At 40.5% G+C, this 15,845-nt stretch overlaps 1 protein-coding gene and 1 long non-coding RNA gene across 2 annotated transcripts; both read left to right on the plus strand.

Annotated features, from left to right (window-relative positions):
• Positions 1-2,017: 2,017 nt before the first annotated feature.
• On the plus strand, positions 2,018-3,797 carry LOC137886850 (uncharacterized). The gene is made up of 2 exons (XR_011105002.1): positions 2,018-2,233; positions 3,150-3,797. It is a non-coding gene; the product is annotated as an uncharacterized lncRNA (long non-coding RNA).
• Positions 3,798-5,755: 1,958 nt separating this feature from the next.
• adssl (adenylosuccinate synthase, like) lies at positions 5,756-13,491 on the plus strand. Its single transcript, XM_068729506.1, has 13 exons — positions 5,756-6,026; positions 6,624-6,726; positions 7,170-7,238; positions 7,479-7,529; positions 7,606-7,672; positions 7,811-7,918; positions 8,446-8,527; positions 8,829-8,955; positions 9,048-9,202; positions 10,243-10,367; positions 10,499-10,596; positions 12,373-12,522; positions 12,635-13,491. The coding sequence occupies exons 1-13, from the start codon at positions 5,796-5,798 to the stop codon at positions 12,685-12,687; spliced, it is 1,419 nt and encodes a 472-aa protein (XP_068585607.1). The 5' UTR covers positions 5,756-5,795; the 3' UTR covers positions 12,688-13,491.
• The last annotated feature ends 2,354 nt before the right edge of the window (positions 13,492-15,845 follow it).

Here is a 15,845-nt window from a genome sequence, read left to right on the forward strand (position 1 = left end):
ACTTCTGAATTTCTCTTAAATTAATGTTAAACAATTCAATCCAGTCAACGGAAATGGAAAAGAAAAAGTCATGTTTGCTCTTTATGTGAGAAACATTAGTTTATCTGAGGCCTGGCTGTGTGAAGTGGAAATGTGTTTGAAGTAGCATGCTGGAAGAGTGGAATTAATTGTATTGTCACATGTTTGACTCAGTCTCAATCTTTGAACACGCTCAAACATTAGTGGTTTTTCTTTTGATCTCAGCTTCTCTGGGAAGTTTAGCACCAAAGTCCAGTAAAACTGTGAGGAAAATATACAACGATCAAAAAGTAAAGTAAGAAATGTGTAACATGCAGCATGTGAGTGAGCCTCTTGGCACATTAAGCATAATTCATGGACACAAAACAAAATGAAATAAACAGACTACAGTTAGAGATCGTTTGAAAAGTAAAATTAGCAAATTGAACTCAGAAAATGGAACATTACGCCCATTAAAAGAACAACATAATGGAGTCAATCATTTCTGAAAAGAGAACTTCGTGCGTTGAGATTCGAGCGACGCACGTTGACCTCGTGCACAAGATAATTTCATGCTCAGCAGATTGACATTGTTATCTGATCTAAAAGTGCAGCAGAAATGATGATGACCTTAGGCACCGCAGATTCAAAGGAGCAACAAAGGACTTTATCTGTGTGACGGATTAATGCTGTGCACATATTCTCTCTCTTGGAGACACTGGACTCTGCACTCGGGCATACCAACCACTTGAACTTCTGAGATAAGATAGCTCAAGTATATGAATAAAGGAGGAGGCAGAACGTGTCGGAAATGCTATAACTTGGAAGGAAAATGTCTATATCTCACTATATATTAAATATCTTTAACTACATTTAAGGAGTTTGTGATGCAGTCGCATAGTGAAGAACCTTAAAACTGTGATTCTCATGAGGAAATGCCTTTTCTACATGAGGACAACAGCCTTACCCGCTAAAATACATTCTGTTTCATTATGGCTCTGTTAAACTTTTTTCCCTGTTAGGTCAGATAACATCTCCATTATCCTTCAGGCACTCCTCTGACAGATCAGGGAGGAGATATGTTAAAATAATATTAATGGCAGTGAGGAGTCAGATAAAGAAATTCAGGGTACATAACGATATAGAATAAAATATAGCACTCTGATGGGAAGAGATCCTTAAAACCAGTATAATTAAACATTTTATTACCAGAGGTTTGTGTCACATGTCATGAGTCACTTTTACAGTGCCCTAAAGTTAAATTGTTATCATTCAGGGTTTATCATACCATAACTTCAAATGTTAAATGATATAAGAGCTATTTTTTGTTTGCTCTCTTTATACTTACTATGATTATTTGTGATGTTTTCAATACTTTGTATGCATTAACAAGTGCACTCTGCTCCCTCCTCCTCCTCTCCCAATCTCTAGCAGCCCTCAGTTTCACATCTGCTCGTTCCGGTAACTGTGTGTAGGAGTGTGTATGTATATGTGAGTAATGCATCGGTAAATGTCGACTGGGCTCACGCGTGTTGATACTACAGTTCATCATTCTGTAGCTGCCGTCGTGCTGCATTTCAAAGCAAAGCATAAAAAGCAGAGGGATTACAGTCAAACTCATTTTGCCTTGACTTTTATGGTTGATAAGGGAAGGCCGTTCCTTTTGCATTATAAATATCAATTAATGTGGAAAGAAATCTTGTGAGTTATGACATGGTAGTTCACACTGATGTTTCAAATCACAGGTAAGACTCTACAAAAAAAAAAAAACACATATTGCAGTGGTTTTGTTTCAGCAGGCCTTGAATACATTTTTTGTGTAGGGGACAAAAGAGATGTGCTTGTCGCTGGCCCTACCTTCTGTGTCAGTCAGTGTGGAATCAGGATGTTGGACTGAGGGGCAGGGCACTGGGCCTGTTAAATATTGACTGCAGGTGTAATAATTAACCTTCCACCAACTCCTGATCCCTTAAACTGGCTGCTTGGCCTCGCTGCCATTGCTTCGCCGTCTTTGCTGACATTGGCATTGAAATGCTCTCGGCAGCTGTTCACTGTCAGTATCTCCCTCTGTGTCTCCACCTGTCTTGGTCTTGTCTGCTCTGTTTCTTCTTCTCTGCATTTCCCCCTCTGCTGCTCTGGCCCCCCACTGGCACCCCCAGTGTCTTGACGCCCTGCGACTCTTGAAACCTTTGGCCTCGTTCCGCGAAAGCCTCCGAACGGGGCCATGCATCTAGAGGTGAGTACAGCTCGTGTGTGAAATGTTCAGGACTAAAACAAAGTACGACGGCAAATCCAATTATTTTCTATCATAAGAACACTTGACAAAAGTGTTGAACAAGAAATATTATGCATATTACTACATTGACATGGCTCTATGTTTCAGGATACATTATGTATTTTGAGACAAAGTCTGTCTACTTCAATTTGCTGAAGATCTTGACTTAATATTAGAAAAATAAAATAAAACAAACTAGGTGTAATTGTAGTATTTTTTTAATTAATGTCAATGTTTCTGTCTTTGGAGGGGCGATGGATGCCGTCTGATTGGTCTGTTCAACAGAATAAAAAGTACAAACCATCTCTGGTCGAACAGAGCTGCTAATCATTTAATTGCTTTATTGTTCTGTTTTTCCTATGCAGAGTTTTATTGCGAGGCAAAGTCTACAGAGATATCGCTCTGTAAGCTGAACAAGGCAGGTTGAACAAGAACAAAATGTCTCACAGGATTTGAAAAATAACTTGTTTAGGTTCAAACTGATTGCACATCGGAAAACTATGAAGCCAATCTTTTATTAATCATGAGGACGAATGTCAGTGGAAGCAGGAAATGCAGGGCTGGCAGGTACATAGGTCAGACACACCCAGATATTCACATATTGAAAAGAGCCCTCATGTTGACAGCAACCATAAAATCTGTGTTATCTATACAGGCCTTGGCCCTTTGGCCGTGCTGTTGGAAGAGTGTGAGCAATGATGCCGTCTACTTGAGGCAATAAAACTGGGCGGAGGAAATTGCCAGGTCAAAGTCACTCGCAAGGGGAGACTCCTCTCGTACTAAAGCAACTGCCTCCGAGTCCAAATCCTGAGTTAACCTCGGTGCTGTCTCCTGCTCCTTTTCTCCTCTTTCTCTCTCTCTCTTGCTTTCATCTCAGGTATTTTCCACATTGGCGGCCAACACTGGAAGTGTCATTGTAGGTTTGTCCGTATGGACTTGGAGAACAACTGATGTGGATGCGGTTTGCTGTCAGCGGGGAGTCTTCTGGTTCTCGCTGGATGTAACAGCAACTCCATGTGGAAGCTGTGTCTGTTCCAGTGGAGGTGCTGTTACCTGCAGAGAGCCGCCGAACGCAACACCGAGCCTGAGGTCTCCCTAAGAGGTCGCAAAGCTCGCTATTTAACAAAATGTTGGGTCATTTTTAGTTTCAAGTGTAGCTGAAGAGCGATGGGACACAAGGCGATGACCTATGAATTGACAGCCAGTGGTTGTAACATCTGCCTGTCAGTTCTGTAGGCCACTGCTGTGTTTGTCCCTCTGAATGCCTACAGAATGTATAAACAACATGTTTTTGGTTTCATGGATGAGTCAAGAAGCGTACAGTGTATGTATTGCATATTATCTATGTTATTTTTGTATTTTTTAACAGCAGACACTGTATGTTTCCAAGACAAATTTCCCTCGGGACAATAAAGTCTATCTTATCTTATCTTAAGCCAACTGTGACTCTTGTGACTTTTACGTGAATCACAATTGTTTTTTAAAGCATGTTTTACAATGAATAAAATCTGAATGTGTTACTTTATGAATGGATGAGTCTGTCATGTGTCCTCTGTTGCTCTGTGGAAGATTATTATTTGTTGCCAAGTCACTTTTATTTAGGCAACTCAAAATGATTTTAAAGGGATTGAGATGCATTAAGCAAACATAATTATGATGTACTATAATAATAATAATAATAATAATAATAGTCGGAAACAAGTTGATGTAGTCTACTTGACATTTTGGGGCATCCAATCTCAATATAATTTGTTATATTTACACATTAAACTGTTCATGTTAAAAAACATTTTGCTAACAGCACTTACAGCGTAAGCAACGGCAACAGTGCTGACAGAGCAACCAGCGTTTACCCGATCTGGAACCAGAGGTGGGCGCTAAATACTTCTGTGACAACACAGTCAGGCAGGTCGTTATCAGCTGTAACCCCCAGTCCCCCCCAACAAAAAATATTTTGCATTAAAATATTAATTCACCATTTTGATAATGGCACATGTTCATGTTACTGGGGATTCAAGTTACAAGAAAATATTGTAAAATCTCGGCAGCTAGTCAGTGGGTCAACTCCATATGCGTCAACATTTCTCGCCGTCAGCAAAAGACTCAGCCATTAATATTGGCTGGGTTTTTCCTTATAATGAAATAATATAATATTTATATGTATATTTACCTTAATGTGTCACCATGTGGAAGTACCGAAGGGCCGACTAGTCCAGTAACCTGACTGGAGTGACCAGTACAGTCCTCCACTCTGAATATCTCCTTCAGTGAATTATAGGGTGGAAAACCATCAGCTACAGTTATTTATTAAAGTCTGTGTGCACGGACCCCATGGTCATGAGCAATATGATTTAATGGAATACATTACCACAAAATGACAACAAATATACAAATCATTGAGTTCACGTTCTATGGGACCACACAATTGCTACAAAAACACAACCAAAGGAAAAGGGAGTTTTGGTCCAGAACACCAACCAGCGGCCATGTGCTGGAATATGACTTGGCCACAGGTGCACTCTGGGTCACCTTGTTTGCTGTGTTATTAAATGCAAATTTACATTGGAATATGCACCAGGAGTGTCCACACGATATAAAACAGCTGCCTTTGCTGCCACCTGGCAGCCTGATGCACACATTGCTGTATTGAATCAGGTTTGGGTGTTCAGCAAAGACACTAGACCTAATATTTCCAACTCATTATGGTCACTGAGGTCAGTGTGGCGTTACTCTTTAAGACTACATTTTGACACAGGGCCTCTTTACGGGAGTGTATTACTGCTTCGAGGCTATGCTAGTAATGCTCGAATCATTTAAATTATGATGTGCCTTAAATTGTGCACATTACCAATCGAATTAATCAAATAACAACAAACTGCTCAAAACATGGTGAACAAAGGCAGTTGCTTTTTTTGCCTAGTACGGATAAAGCATTAGATTTGAGCTGTTAAAAGCGAAAAGCCGAATATCACTGCCAGGCACGTTCAATACGTCCGATGATAAAAGCGAATGCGGAAGTGGAGAGGAGTGAATCACATTGTATTCCTGTACTCTCCGTGAATTGTGACGTCTCATCAACGGAGGTCTTTAATTTAATAATCATAAGCTAAACAAACAATGACACAGAGTTAATTATAATGTATGTGTATATACATACATAATGTATGTGTGTATATATAACTATATATATATATATATATATATATATATATATATATATATATATATATATATATATATATATATATATATATATATATATATATATATAACTATATATATATATATATATATATATTATATATATATAATATATATATAGTTATATATATATAGTTAGTTAGTTAGTTAGAATGAATAATGATAAATGTGCGCTAAATGGATGTACAGTATTTTAATACTCCGAACAAAGGATATAAGGAGAAACACTGCCACCTAGTGGCGAAGCCACGGACGAGCACTTCCCGTGACGCAGAGAAACGCGGTAAAACGATATTCCGGTGTGCAGAAGGAGGACAGCAGCATGGCATCCGACAGCACCATGGCTAACGTTAACGGACGAGAGACCGTCTCCCCGGACGGTGAGCCGGTTGTGAAGCGGCCGCGGGAGAGCGTCTCTCAGTCTGCTCTCCGGGTCCCGAAGGAGCCTCAGAACAAAGTGACCGTCGTGCTCGGAGCGCAGTGGGGCGACGAGGGCAAGGGGAAAGTTGTGGACTTGCTCGCAATGGATGCGGATATTGTCTGCAGGTGCCAGGTACCCAAGCTACACGCTCGATTTAACGTTCACAATTAGCATTCAAACCGACCACGTCGTACTATGGCGGTGTTATTTAAACGTCCGCTAATCGTAAAACGGGTTGTTTGGTGAAAACCGTGCCCCGCTAGCATCCGTTATATATTAATGATCTCTGGTTCCGACGTCAACAACCTTGTCTGATCTCCCGGATGTAGAAGTGCTAAGTTGATGCTGAGTGTATGCTAGTAAGAACTGTATGCCTGTTAATCTTATTTTAATATATATAATATCTGCTGTGTTGGTAGCAAAATGTGATTTGAGTCCAGCACATGACCTCCACGTACTGATAACCGTCAGTGTGTGTTATGTAACGCATTGACCGCCCGTTGTTGTCCAGCTGTTCCTCTTCAACCCAGTGACATTCAACAGGAATGTGTTGTTTTTAATATTAGCTTGTAGCTTACCACAGCCAGCTAGACCCTGTTCTCAATGAAACATACAGGCAACGTTCACCGTCCTCTGGGTTGATGGTGGCTGTTGCTCTCCTTCAGTGTTGTGTCTCGTCAGATAACTGCCCTCCACCAGGCTGATCACCATGTTTGTGTCTGTTTGCAGGGAGGCAACAATGCAGGTCACACGGTGGTCGTGGACAAAGTGGAGTATGACTTCCACCTGCTGCCCAGCGGAGTGCTCAACAAGAAGGCTGTCTCCTTCATTGGTACGAGGCAATCCTTGTGTTTCCATTTTTGACGTTGGCGGGAAGATAAAGATCCTAATAACTCAATTAAATCAGTATATATGACTGAGATTAGATTGGACTTCAAAAGCACCGCAGACAGCCTTATCAGTTGTTGTGTCTTGTAGTTCTGGAAGTGACGCTGAGCTAAACAAAGAGTGTGCATGGGTACATATAGAAAACAATCCTCACATACTGCACATGAGACTTAGTGTTCTCTTGATTTAGCATTTCCTCTTTTTGGTAGATGTTTTGTTTCTAATACTATGAACACATGGAAAGAGGAACCATTAAAGGAACTGTTGTTAAAATCATTGGTAACAAGCTAGCTTGTGTTTTAAATAAATTAAACCTGGGGGGGGGGGGGGGGGGGGACGACATAACTTCTCACAAGGTTTGTTTAAGTTTCATTTTTTTTGTTACAGGCAACGGAGTGGTGATACACCTACCAGGTCTGTTTGAGGAAGCTCAAAAGAACCTGCAGAAAGGCAAAGGTAACGTTTTCCTAAATAGGAGCGATGCAGTGATATAAAAACATGTTTTCTTCTTTAGAAAGCGGTGTCAATATCAGAATAAAAATATAATCAAACGTATGGTGTTTTTAAACACCGTAATATTAGTATTGGCTTTAAAAACACAGCTACGTCCCCTAATGCGCTGCAATGAAATGTGTAGGATGAGGTAATAACTGTGGTATCGATGAAGTAACGTGGGGTTTGTTGTATTGTGTGCAGGATTACAAGGATGGGAGGAGAGGTTAAAGATCTCTGATCGTGCCCACCTTGGTGAGTAGCATTTCCTCGTTCACATTTCTTAATTGGTACTGTCCTCTTATTCACAGTCCCTTCCATCCGCCTCTAGTGTTCAACTTCCATCAAGCTGTTGATGGAATCCAGGAGCAGCAGCGGCAGCAACAAGAAGGGAAAAAGTAAATCTGCTATAATTAGTTTAAATACTGTATATCGTTTAGTCTGAAGTCTATGTTATAATAAGTTGGAGGGATTCTGTTCTATTAAAGAAATGGGTTGTTATGGTTATTCATGTTGCGTTTTTACTTGTTCTCCAGTTTGGGGACCACTAAGAAGGGAATCGGTCCGGCCTACTCCTCCAAAGCTGCTCGCAACGGCCTGCGAGTCTGTGACCTTGTCTCGGATTTCAAGGTTTTCAAGGACAAGTGGGTTTTTACTGTTTATTTTTTATTTTATTTTTTAATTTTGTTTATTTTCATATTGTCATTATATGTTGCCAACTCATTAGTGGTCTAAAATTAGATTAAATATTAGGGACTTCTGATGGGATACTGTCACTATGTCAAATTGAATATTTCAAACTTCATTGTGTGAACAGCATTTAATGTCTTGTTTATTCAGGGTTTGGTGTTGCAGCACTGTGACAATTCAGGAACACATTTTGAGAACATTTAAATCAAATTTTGACAAGAACCTCATAGACATTAGGGTGTCCATAGTTCTATTTGTGAGTGTGATAATGCATTGCCGTTGTAATTGTAGTGTCTGCATCTTCTCCTGCCACCAGGTGGCAGCAACTGAAACAGCAGCATTTACGATAGCTCGTCTGCGCCATATGTCATGTGTAATTACATTGTGATGGAGCATTTGCATACAGAAGGGATGCACGTAAACTTTAACAAACGTGTATATGTGTGTGTGAGCAGCCTCTTGAACTCTGTCCTCCCCGCAGGTTTCGCATGTTGGCCGAGCATTTCCTGACGATGTATCCGAACCTTAACCTGGACGTCGACGGTGAACTGGAGCAGCTGAAGGTGAGGAACACTGACGGAATGACGTCACAGTACCTAACACCTATGCTTGCACTACTGTGGCAATTTAAAATGTCTGCTGTGATGAATAACTTAATTTTTTTAATGGAAACAATTATAAAATCTTTGTAACCTTATTACTGTAATGCTAATAATAAAGATTATTCTTTATTTACTAATTTCATATAAGGATGTTGACTGTAGGGTATTGTTTGAATGGTTGACAGTTGTAATTGGTATTTATTGCTTGGTATATATTCAGTGTTTTCATTATTTTAGTAACTTGTTGGTCTCTGTTTTTCAGGGCTATGCAGAAAGGCTGCGCCCCCTGGTGACTGACGGGGTGTACTTCATGCACAAAGCTCTCACTGGTCCCAGTAAGAAGATCCTGGTGGAGGGAGCCAATGCTGCTCTGCTGGATATTGATTTTGGTGAGCACCACTGTTTTTTTTTTTGCAGAGTTAATTATGAAGATGGTTCGGGTGTTTTGCCTCCTCAGGTTAACCGACGATTCTCTGTCCAGGCACGTATCCTTTCGTGACGTCTTCTAACTGCACCGTGGGCGGAGTGTGTACTGGTCTCGGCGTGCCTCCGTCGTACGTTGGCCGAGTGTACGGCGTCGTCAAAGCCTACACCACCCGGGTGGGTGTTGGCGCTTTCCCAACAGAGCAGAATAATGTGAGTAAAGACACGTTTAAGAAAAGACTTCTTTTTTTTTCTCCCAACTCGTTGATGGAAAAAACCTCCTGCTAATTACCGATTAATCTCATCAGGCTGAGAAGACGTCGATGTTGTGATTAAAGGATCAAATTCATCTTGCCTACTTCTCAGGCGCTCAGAAGCAGCTTTTCTTAAAATAGCCAACTTACTCCACAGTGTTGAAGGAGATACATGGTGTTATTGTCAGGTTACCACACTCAGAACAGCAAAGCATGTTTTTAGATGGTCGTAATGGTAGTATTTTAGATGTTGAACCAACATTCAGAGAACAAATGTGAATTATCATTTCTAGTAATATATGACCTTTTAACTTGATACGATACCTTTTTAAAATGGGTAAGTTTAATTTGTTGACATGGTTTATGAGTGGCATACAGATTGGATTCTCCTAATTCTGAAATAACGATTGTGAAATATCTCAAAACATCCAGAGACGAAAGCAGAACAATTTATCGCTGAACAAAGACACTCGGTGTCGTAGAGAAAGCAGTGAAAGGTGCTGCAGAGAGATGGTGAGTAAATCATCGGACCTGTGTCTCCTTGTCCAGTAACTGTTAAATAGAAGCTCACTTTTTCAGCAGTAGTTTTAAAAAGTGGGCGAATGCAGATTTCCCCCGTGAGCCAAAACGACCCCAGTGACCTCAGTTTTTCAGGTATGCAGGTCGGCTTCGGAGGCAGACTTGTGGTCAGACGTAGGTTAGTTCAAGTCTAGGAGACTGCTGGGAGAACCTTTTGTGGAAAAGAAGTCTGCCAGCGCTGTGCTTTTTAAAAAGACACTTAACGCCCAGCGGTCAACAGTAGAGGAGTGTGGTTGTACTGAGCAGCTTCCACATGCAAGTGTGTGAACTGAAGCAGGCCGTTACTGGGAAAGGGCAGCTGACTGTCCCTACACAAATACAGACGTCAAAACAAGCAGAATCAACACAGTGTCCAATTGGTCCAATTGCTGGTTTATCTGGTGGAGTTTTAAATTGTGCTCCTTGTTTGTTGTATTTTAGGAGACTGGAGAACTGTTGCAGTCCAGAGGGAGAGAGTTTGGCGTGACGACGGGCAGAAGGAGGCGTTGTGGTTGGCTGGACCTGATTTTGGTCAGATACGCCCACATGGTCAATGGCTTCTCTGCGTAAGTCTCGCCATTTCAGAATATTATGCCCACTTGCTGATGTAATTACTGAAGCATCAGTTAAGCTTTGTGATGCACTCTGAACCGTCCGTCGTCATCAGAGTTGAACGGAGTGACTGCTTTCCTTGCAGAATTGCCCTGACCAAGCTGGACATTTTGGACACGCTGTCAGAGATTAAAGTGGGCGTGGCCTATACGGTTGATGGAAAATCTCTACCAAGTTTCCCCGGTAGGTCATAACCATCTCAATGTTTTATAGGGGGCAGAGATTGATGAAAAGTAGGGCTGCAATGGATGATTATATTTGTTTTCTGTTTATTCCATTATTTGTACAATTAATTGATTGAAAGACCTGAAATTAGTGAAAAATGCACTTCACAAGTTATGAAAGCTCAACATGACCTCTTCAAATGGCTTTTTGTGTCTGACTTTACAGCCCAAAATTCAAAAGTTATAAAAGTATCAATGATATAAAACGTGGTAAAGCAGCAAATCCTCACACTTTTGAGATGCTGTAACCAGTGTTTGTCATGTCATATGTCATATCAATTGTTGATACATTTTTTTGTATGCACGAGATGACTACAATACAAGGTGTAAATGGTCACGTTTTATCTTGATGTCCTGATCTTTGATTGAAAAATATTCCTGTTTAAGACTATCCATCGATCCACAAACATTTTAACGGCAGAAACGAGATTACTATAAACACAGGAGAGGACCTGTACTCTGAGGGATTATTGTTTTCAGGACTCCTCAGCCTTTGGTTAAAGGTGAACCAATGTAGCTTTTATGCTCCCTAATGCCTTATTTCACACAGGTCAGCTTTTACTAGCAGGAAATGCAACATCTTGGGCTTTTTGAAAATCTATTTTGCAGCAGATTTGAGGGTGCATTTATCTTCAGTATCTCTCTGCTTTCACCGCCAAACGGAGCAAATTGAATCGTTAAGATAATGAACCAGAGGATGATGAAACCACTTCTCTCTCTCTCTCTCTCTCTCACTGTGACACTGCAGCTGCTCTCGACCAGCATGTCATCACTGATTGCCCTCGTATATTTATCATCTTTATGGTTGCTGAATGTTTGAGCTGGCTCTTATCCTCATCCAGATGTGTTTCTCTGAGTGCTCTCCGGTTTTGCTGCAGTCTTTCAACAATTAGATAGATACACATTTAGGAGTACGGGTGCTCCAATCTCATGACCTATTTATTGTGTATTAACTTTTATTTAACAACATTGTATATTAAGTATTAAAATGAAGAGATGAGAAAGTATTGGCAGACAACACATGCAGCATATTTCCGTCACTCTCTTAGAGACTTGGACTGGCCTCTGCCAAAGAAATTCATAGTCGACTTACACGATTTTGTCGACTAGTATATAAGATGATTTAATTTACAGATCTGTAAAACTTGAGGTTCTCATTTCCACTTTAAATCTTGTGTTTACCAGAAATGTGCTCATCAGTTTCTGGGAAATAGGTGATTCATCACAAAGAAGCATTAAAATTGACGTAAGAAATGTTAGTCGACTGAGACCAAAATTAAAGATTAGTGGACTGATCGATAAGAGGGGGCAGTCCCATCAGAGACACTCTCATCGGCCCTTTTTATACAGAGATCCTGCAATACTGCTGTAAACACCGGCTGCCGGCTTAGCATCGAAGCAACAATGTCCCCATTCTGTCTCCGTGCCTCTTTATTCAGAACAGTGAGGCGGAATAACAGCTCAACAGTCCCATCTTTGTGCCATCTGTTTGGCTCTTCTGAGCGACCTTTTCTAGAGACCACCGATCAAACCGTTTAGAACAAATACCAGCTAAAACAAAGGGTGGCCGACTGACTGGAACACCCTCAGTTGGGAGCATCGCATCCTGTCGGATGATGAAATGTATCCATAACGGACCATAAATACCACTAAAGGACAGCTGTCCAGTGTGTTGTTTAGGCCAGAACAAAAACATCATCTTTCACTCATTGTTCTCGATGTGCTTCTGTCGTAGCAAACATGGACGTGTTGACGCGTGTGTCGGTGGACTACGAGACGTTGCCCGGCTGGTGCTGCAGCACCGAGTCAGCTCGGCGCTTCGAGGAGCTGCCGTTAAAGGCCCAAAGTTACATTCGGTTCATCGAGGACTTCCTGCAAGTGCCAGGTTTGTAAAGAGGCACTTTACATTAAGGAATTGGACTGCAGCCAGATCGTTAATCGCTTTGCCAAATCTGCCAGTCACACCTTGTCTGTTTTTTCTTCTTCTCTCATTTCAGTGAAGTGGGTTGGAGTCGGCAAGTCCAGAGAGAGCATGGTGAAGCTGTTTTGATCCGTCTCAGAATATTTCAGGTTTTGTTAGGGTTACCGGAGGTGTTTAAAATGCAAACTCTCCTCGAGGAAACTCTTCACCAGCAAGGCTATTTGTGAAATGTTTTGTTGCTGCTTGTGCATCACATTTGCAATAATTTTTCCCAGATATAATTTATGCATTCCACATAATGTAATGTAATTTATTCGGGTGTTAATTTTTTTAAAACATGGTGCAAATAGATCGATCATTCCGCAGTAAAGCACAGTTTTGATTTTTAGCATTTGAATCTAATTAACCCTTAATTGCTAGCTGTTCTGTTTTTTTTACATACATTTGAAGAGCTGTTACTGAACAGAATACTGCATATTAAAGGGCGCAACACAATAAAGCAAGAGACCATTTTCAGGCTTCGTAATGAGATGGACAAATCATTGAAAGCCATTGTGCGATCAGTCCGATGGTGAACTTTTCTATTGAACAATTTTAAAACATGAATGCATTTCAGTTTGTAACAATATTTTCATGATGAGTGTTGGAATGAACACAGTGCTTTTTAAATCATCCTTAAAACGGATAAACCAACACTAAACAACGTGAGGTTGAATAGCTGTTTGCTTCATAATAATTGAGGAAAAGTAGAAATTCCACATCCACACAGAGACATTGGCTGGTCTGTGAGAAGTTTGTGTAAATGTGAAGAAAATGGTCGATGGGCAATAATGTACCAGAGAATATTTCAATGTGTTTCCTACACCATTTAATTCATTGTCAATGATGTAAAAGACTCAGCTTGCTCTTATCAATAAAAGGAAACTAACGTTCTGTTAATTTGTCATTCATTCAGGTTTTAGTAAAGGGTTTAACCTCTAAGTATTGAATTGTTCTCATGTGTTAATGTGAAATCTTACGGTGTAATCATATCATCCTTACGTTGTTCTGTTCCTGTTGTCCAGCTACAGTTTATTCTCTTTATATCAGTATTTCTTGTAGGAATAAGTACATTTAGGTGCTTGTGGTCGTTGCCGTGTTGCTCATTATGCACACATTATTATCCTTTACTGGCTGTGGTCCATTTGAAATCTGCACCTGAGAAGAGGTGTGTTGCCGCTATGCTGCGTCTCTGAATGTCTCCACAGCAAAACATAAACAAGTTTTAAAGCTGCTCTGATCACAAAAATGTACAGATCATATGAATATGTATGACACGAGAGGTTCCACTTGTAGTGATAAACCAACAAAGAATTATAACTTGACTGCACTTGCCCTCGGGTCTATGGAGTGTTGGTTCATTCTTGCAGTGAACAGTTGTGTCTCCACATGCAGTGGACAGCTGTTTTATAGCAAGAAAGCCCTGATAAACTCACTTCATACTAACTGCTCAGTGCCAAACGGCTGACTAGCGACTAGCTGGTGAACATAGCGGTGCGTTGAGCAGCTGGAGTGCCAGATATTTTCACCAGGAAGTGGTGGAAATCAGCTGAAAGAATAGGGAATATTGGATTTGAATTTGCCGGTGTCCAGAAACACAAATGATAAACTACATCTGCTGCCGAATGTGTAAAAAGTCGTCTGTTTGCTGACACTTTTGCTTCATCAATTTCACAAGGCAGACGTCTGCACTCTTCTTCATGCCCCCATCAGCCCGTTCTCTCACTCTTTCTTACTATACACCCTCCTTAGTTAGCTGACTTCCTCTCAAGATGTAAAAGCTTTTCAGGACCGGGGGGGTATTAGATTAAAGTGTAAAGTGGATGCCTTGGCAGATCGATGATCTAGGTGTAACACAGTCCTGAAGCTTCTCAGATATTGCAGTCTAATGCGTTAAAGGCCCTGCACACCCTCACAGGTGTTATCAGCTGTACAGGCTGATCAGACCTCCGCTCAGGTTGATGTGATGAGATGTGCTCGGAAATTATTTAATTAAAGTCTGCATACAGATGAACATCATAAAGGTTGGAAAGAGCAGTAAGAAAACTAACAGGACAGTCAACTTTCCTGAAATGAGGTCTACTCAGGTAAAATAACAACAATGATAGAAAATAGTAGCTCAAAGTTAATTTTTTTTAAAGTTAATTCATAAGCCACTGTCTTATTGTTAATGTGTACTCATTTGCATAACTTATTTTAAGTCAAACAAAGGTTTGTTTTTCGAACTGTATTCCACTATAATCCAGACTAATGTGGAGCCCCAAACAATAGTAATTAGATACTACAATAATGAATAAATTAGTAAATTAAGAATTAACCATAATGTCTTGACACCAAAATCTGCCCCCAACCACACAAACGTAGTCAGCAAGCACCTGTTAGCTAAAACCTACATGTTATCAGCTAACTAGCCGCGTTGGCTTTTTTGCTATAAGTATTATAGAGTCAGCATCAAAGTGAAGAGGCAGCAGCTGGCTGCCAGACACAAAACTCTGCGAAGCACAAAGAAGGACAAAGAGTTTTTTGGTTGTTGTAGCAAACAAAAACTCAAGAGGACAGTTGTTGTTGGATGGCTGGGGGCATGTGATCGGCTGAAAGATGAAGAGGCGAGGCACTTGTGTCATTGAAATCTGACATCATGAAATAAAAACACAATAGATAAACGACAACTTCAAATGAAACAAATGCAATATTCGTTAATGTCCAGTAAAACTGTTACTATGAAAATATAACTAAACATTGGACATTTTGTGGCTCCACACATCACACCACCTCCTGCATTCTGCTTAAAACCTGGATAGCAGTCCCATGTGCTTTTGGATTCATAATGTAGAGGTTAATAATATAAAACCTAACAAGGCAATTACTACAAGTTCTAATAAAATACGAAAACATATCTTACTTTCCTTTAAACATAGAAATCTGATTGTTTTTGTGCTGTTGCCCTATAGAGTAAAAAAAATATAATTTTCTGACGTTTTGGCGTCTTCTGTACGTCGAAAGTGCATCTCCTGTTAAATGAGCAAAGTTGCAGACGTTTGCTAACCAATCAATTTCCAGTCCAAGAAGTCCCTGCATCATCAGAAATGGCAGAAAGTGAGCTTACAGTAGACGCAAGAAGGCTTAATTGAAAATAAAGTGCTCATAATAGCCGTGTAGTCCTCCTCCCCCAGTCGTTTCTGTCGGCCCCCTCCCTCCCTGACTCTCTTTTGTTTACTACCACCTTCCTTTACTTGTAATTGAGAGCA

Source organism: Cebidichthys violaceus, unplaced genomic scaffold (assembly GCF_023349555.1).
Source record: "Cebidichthys violaceus isolate CVI_PGR_0920_01 unplaced genomic scaffold, fCebVio1.0.p SCAF_46, whole genome shotgun sequence".
Classification (NCBI taxonomy): Eukaryota; Metazoa; Chordata; class Actinopteri; order Perciformes; family Stichaeidae; genus Cebidichthys; species Cebidichthys violaceus.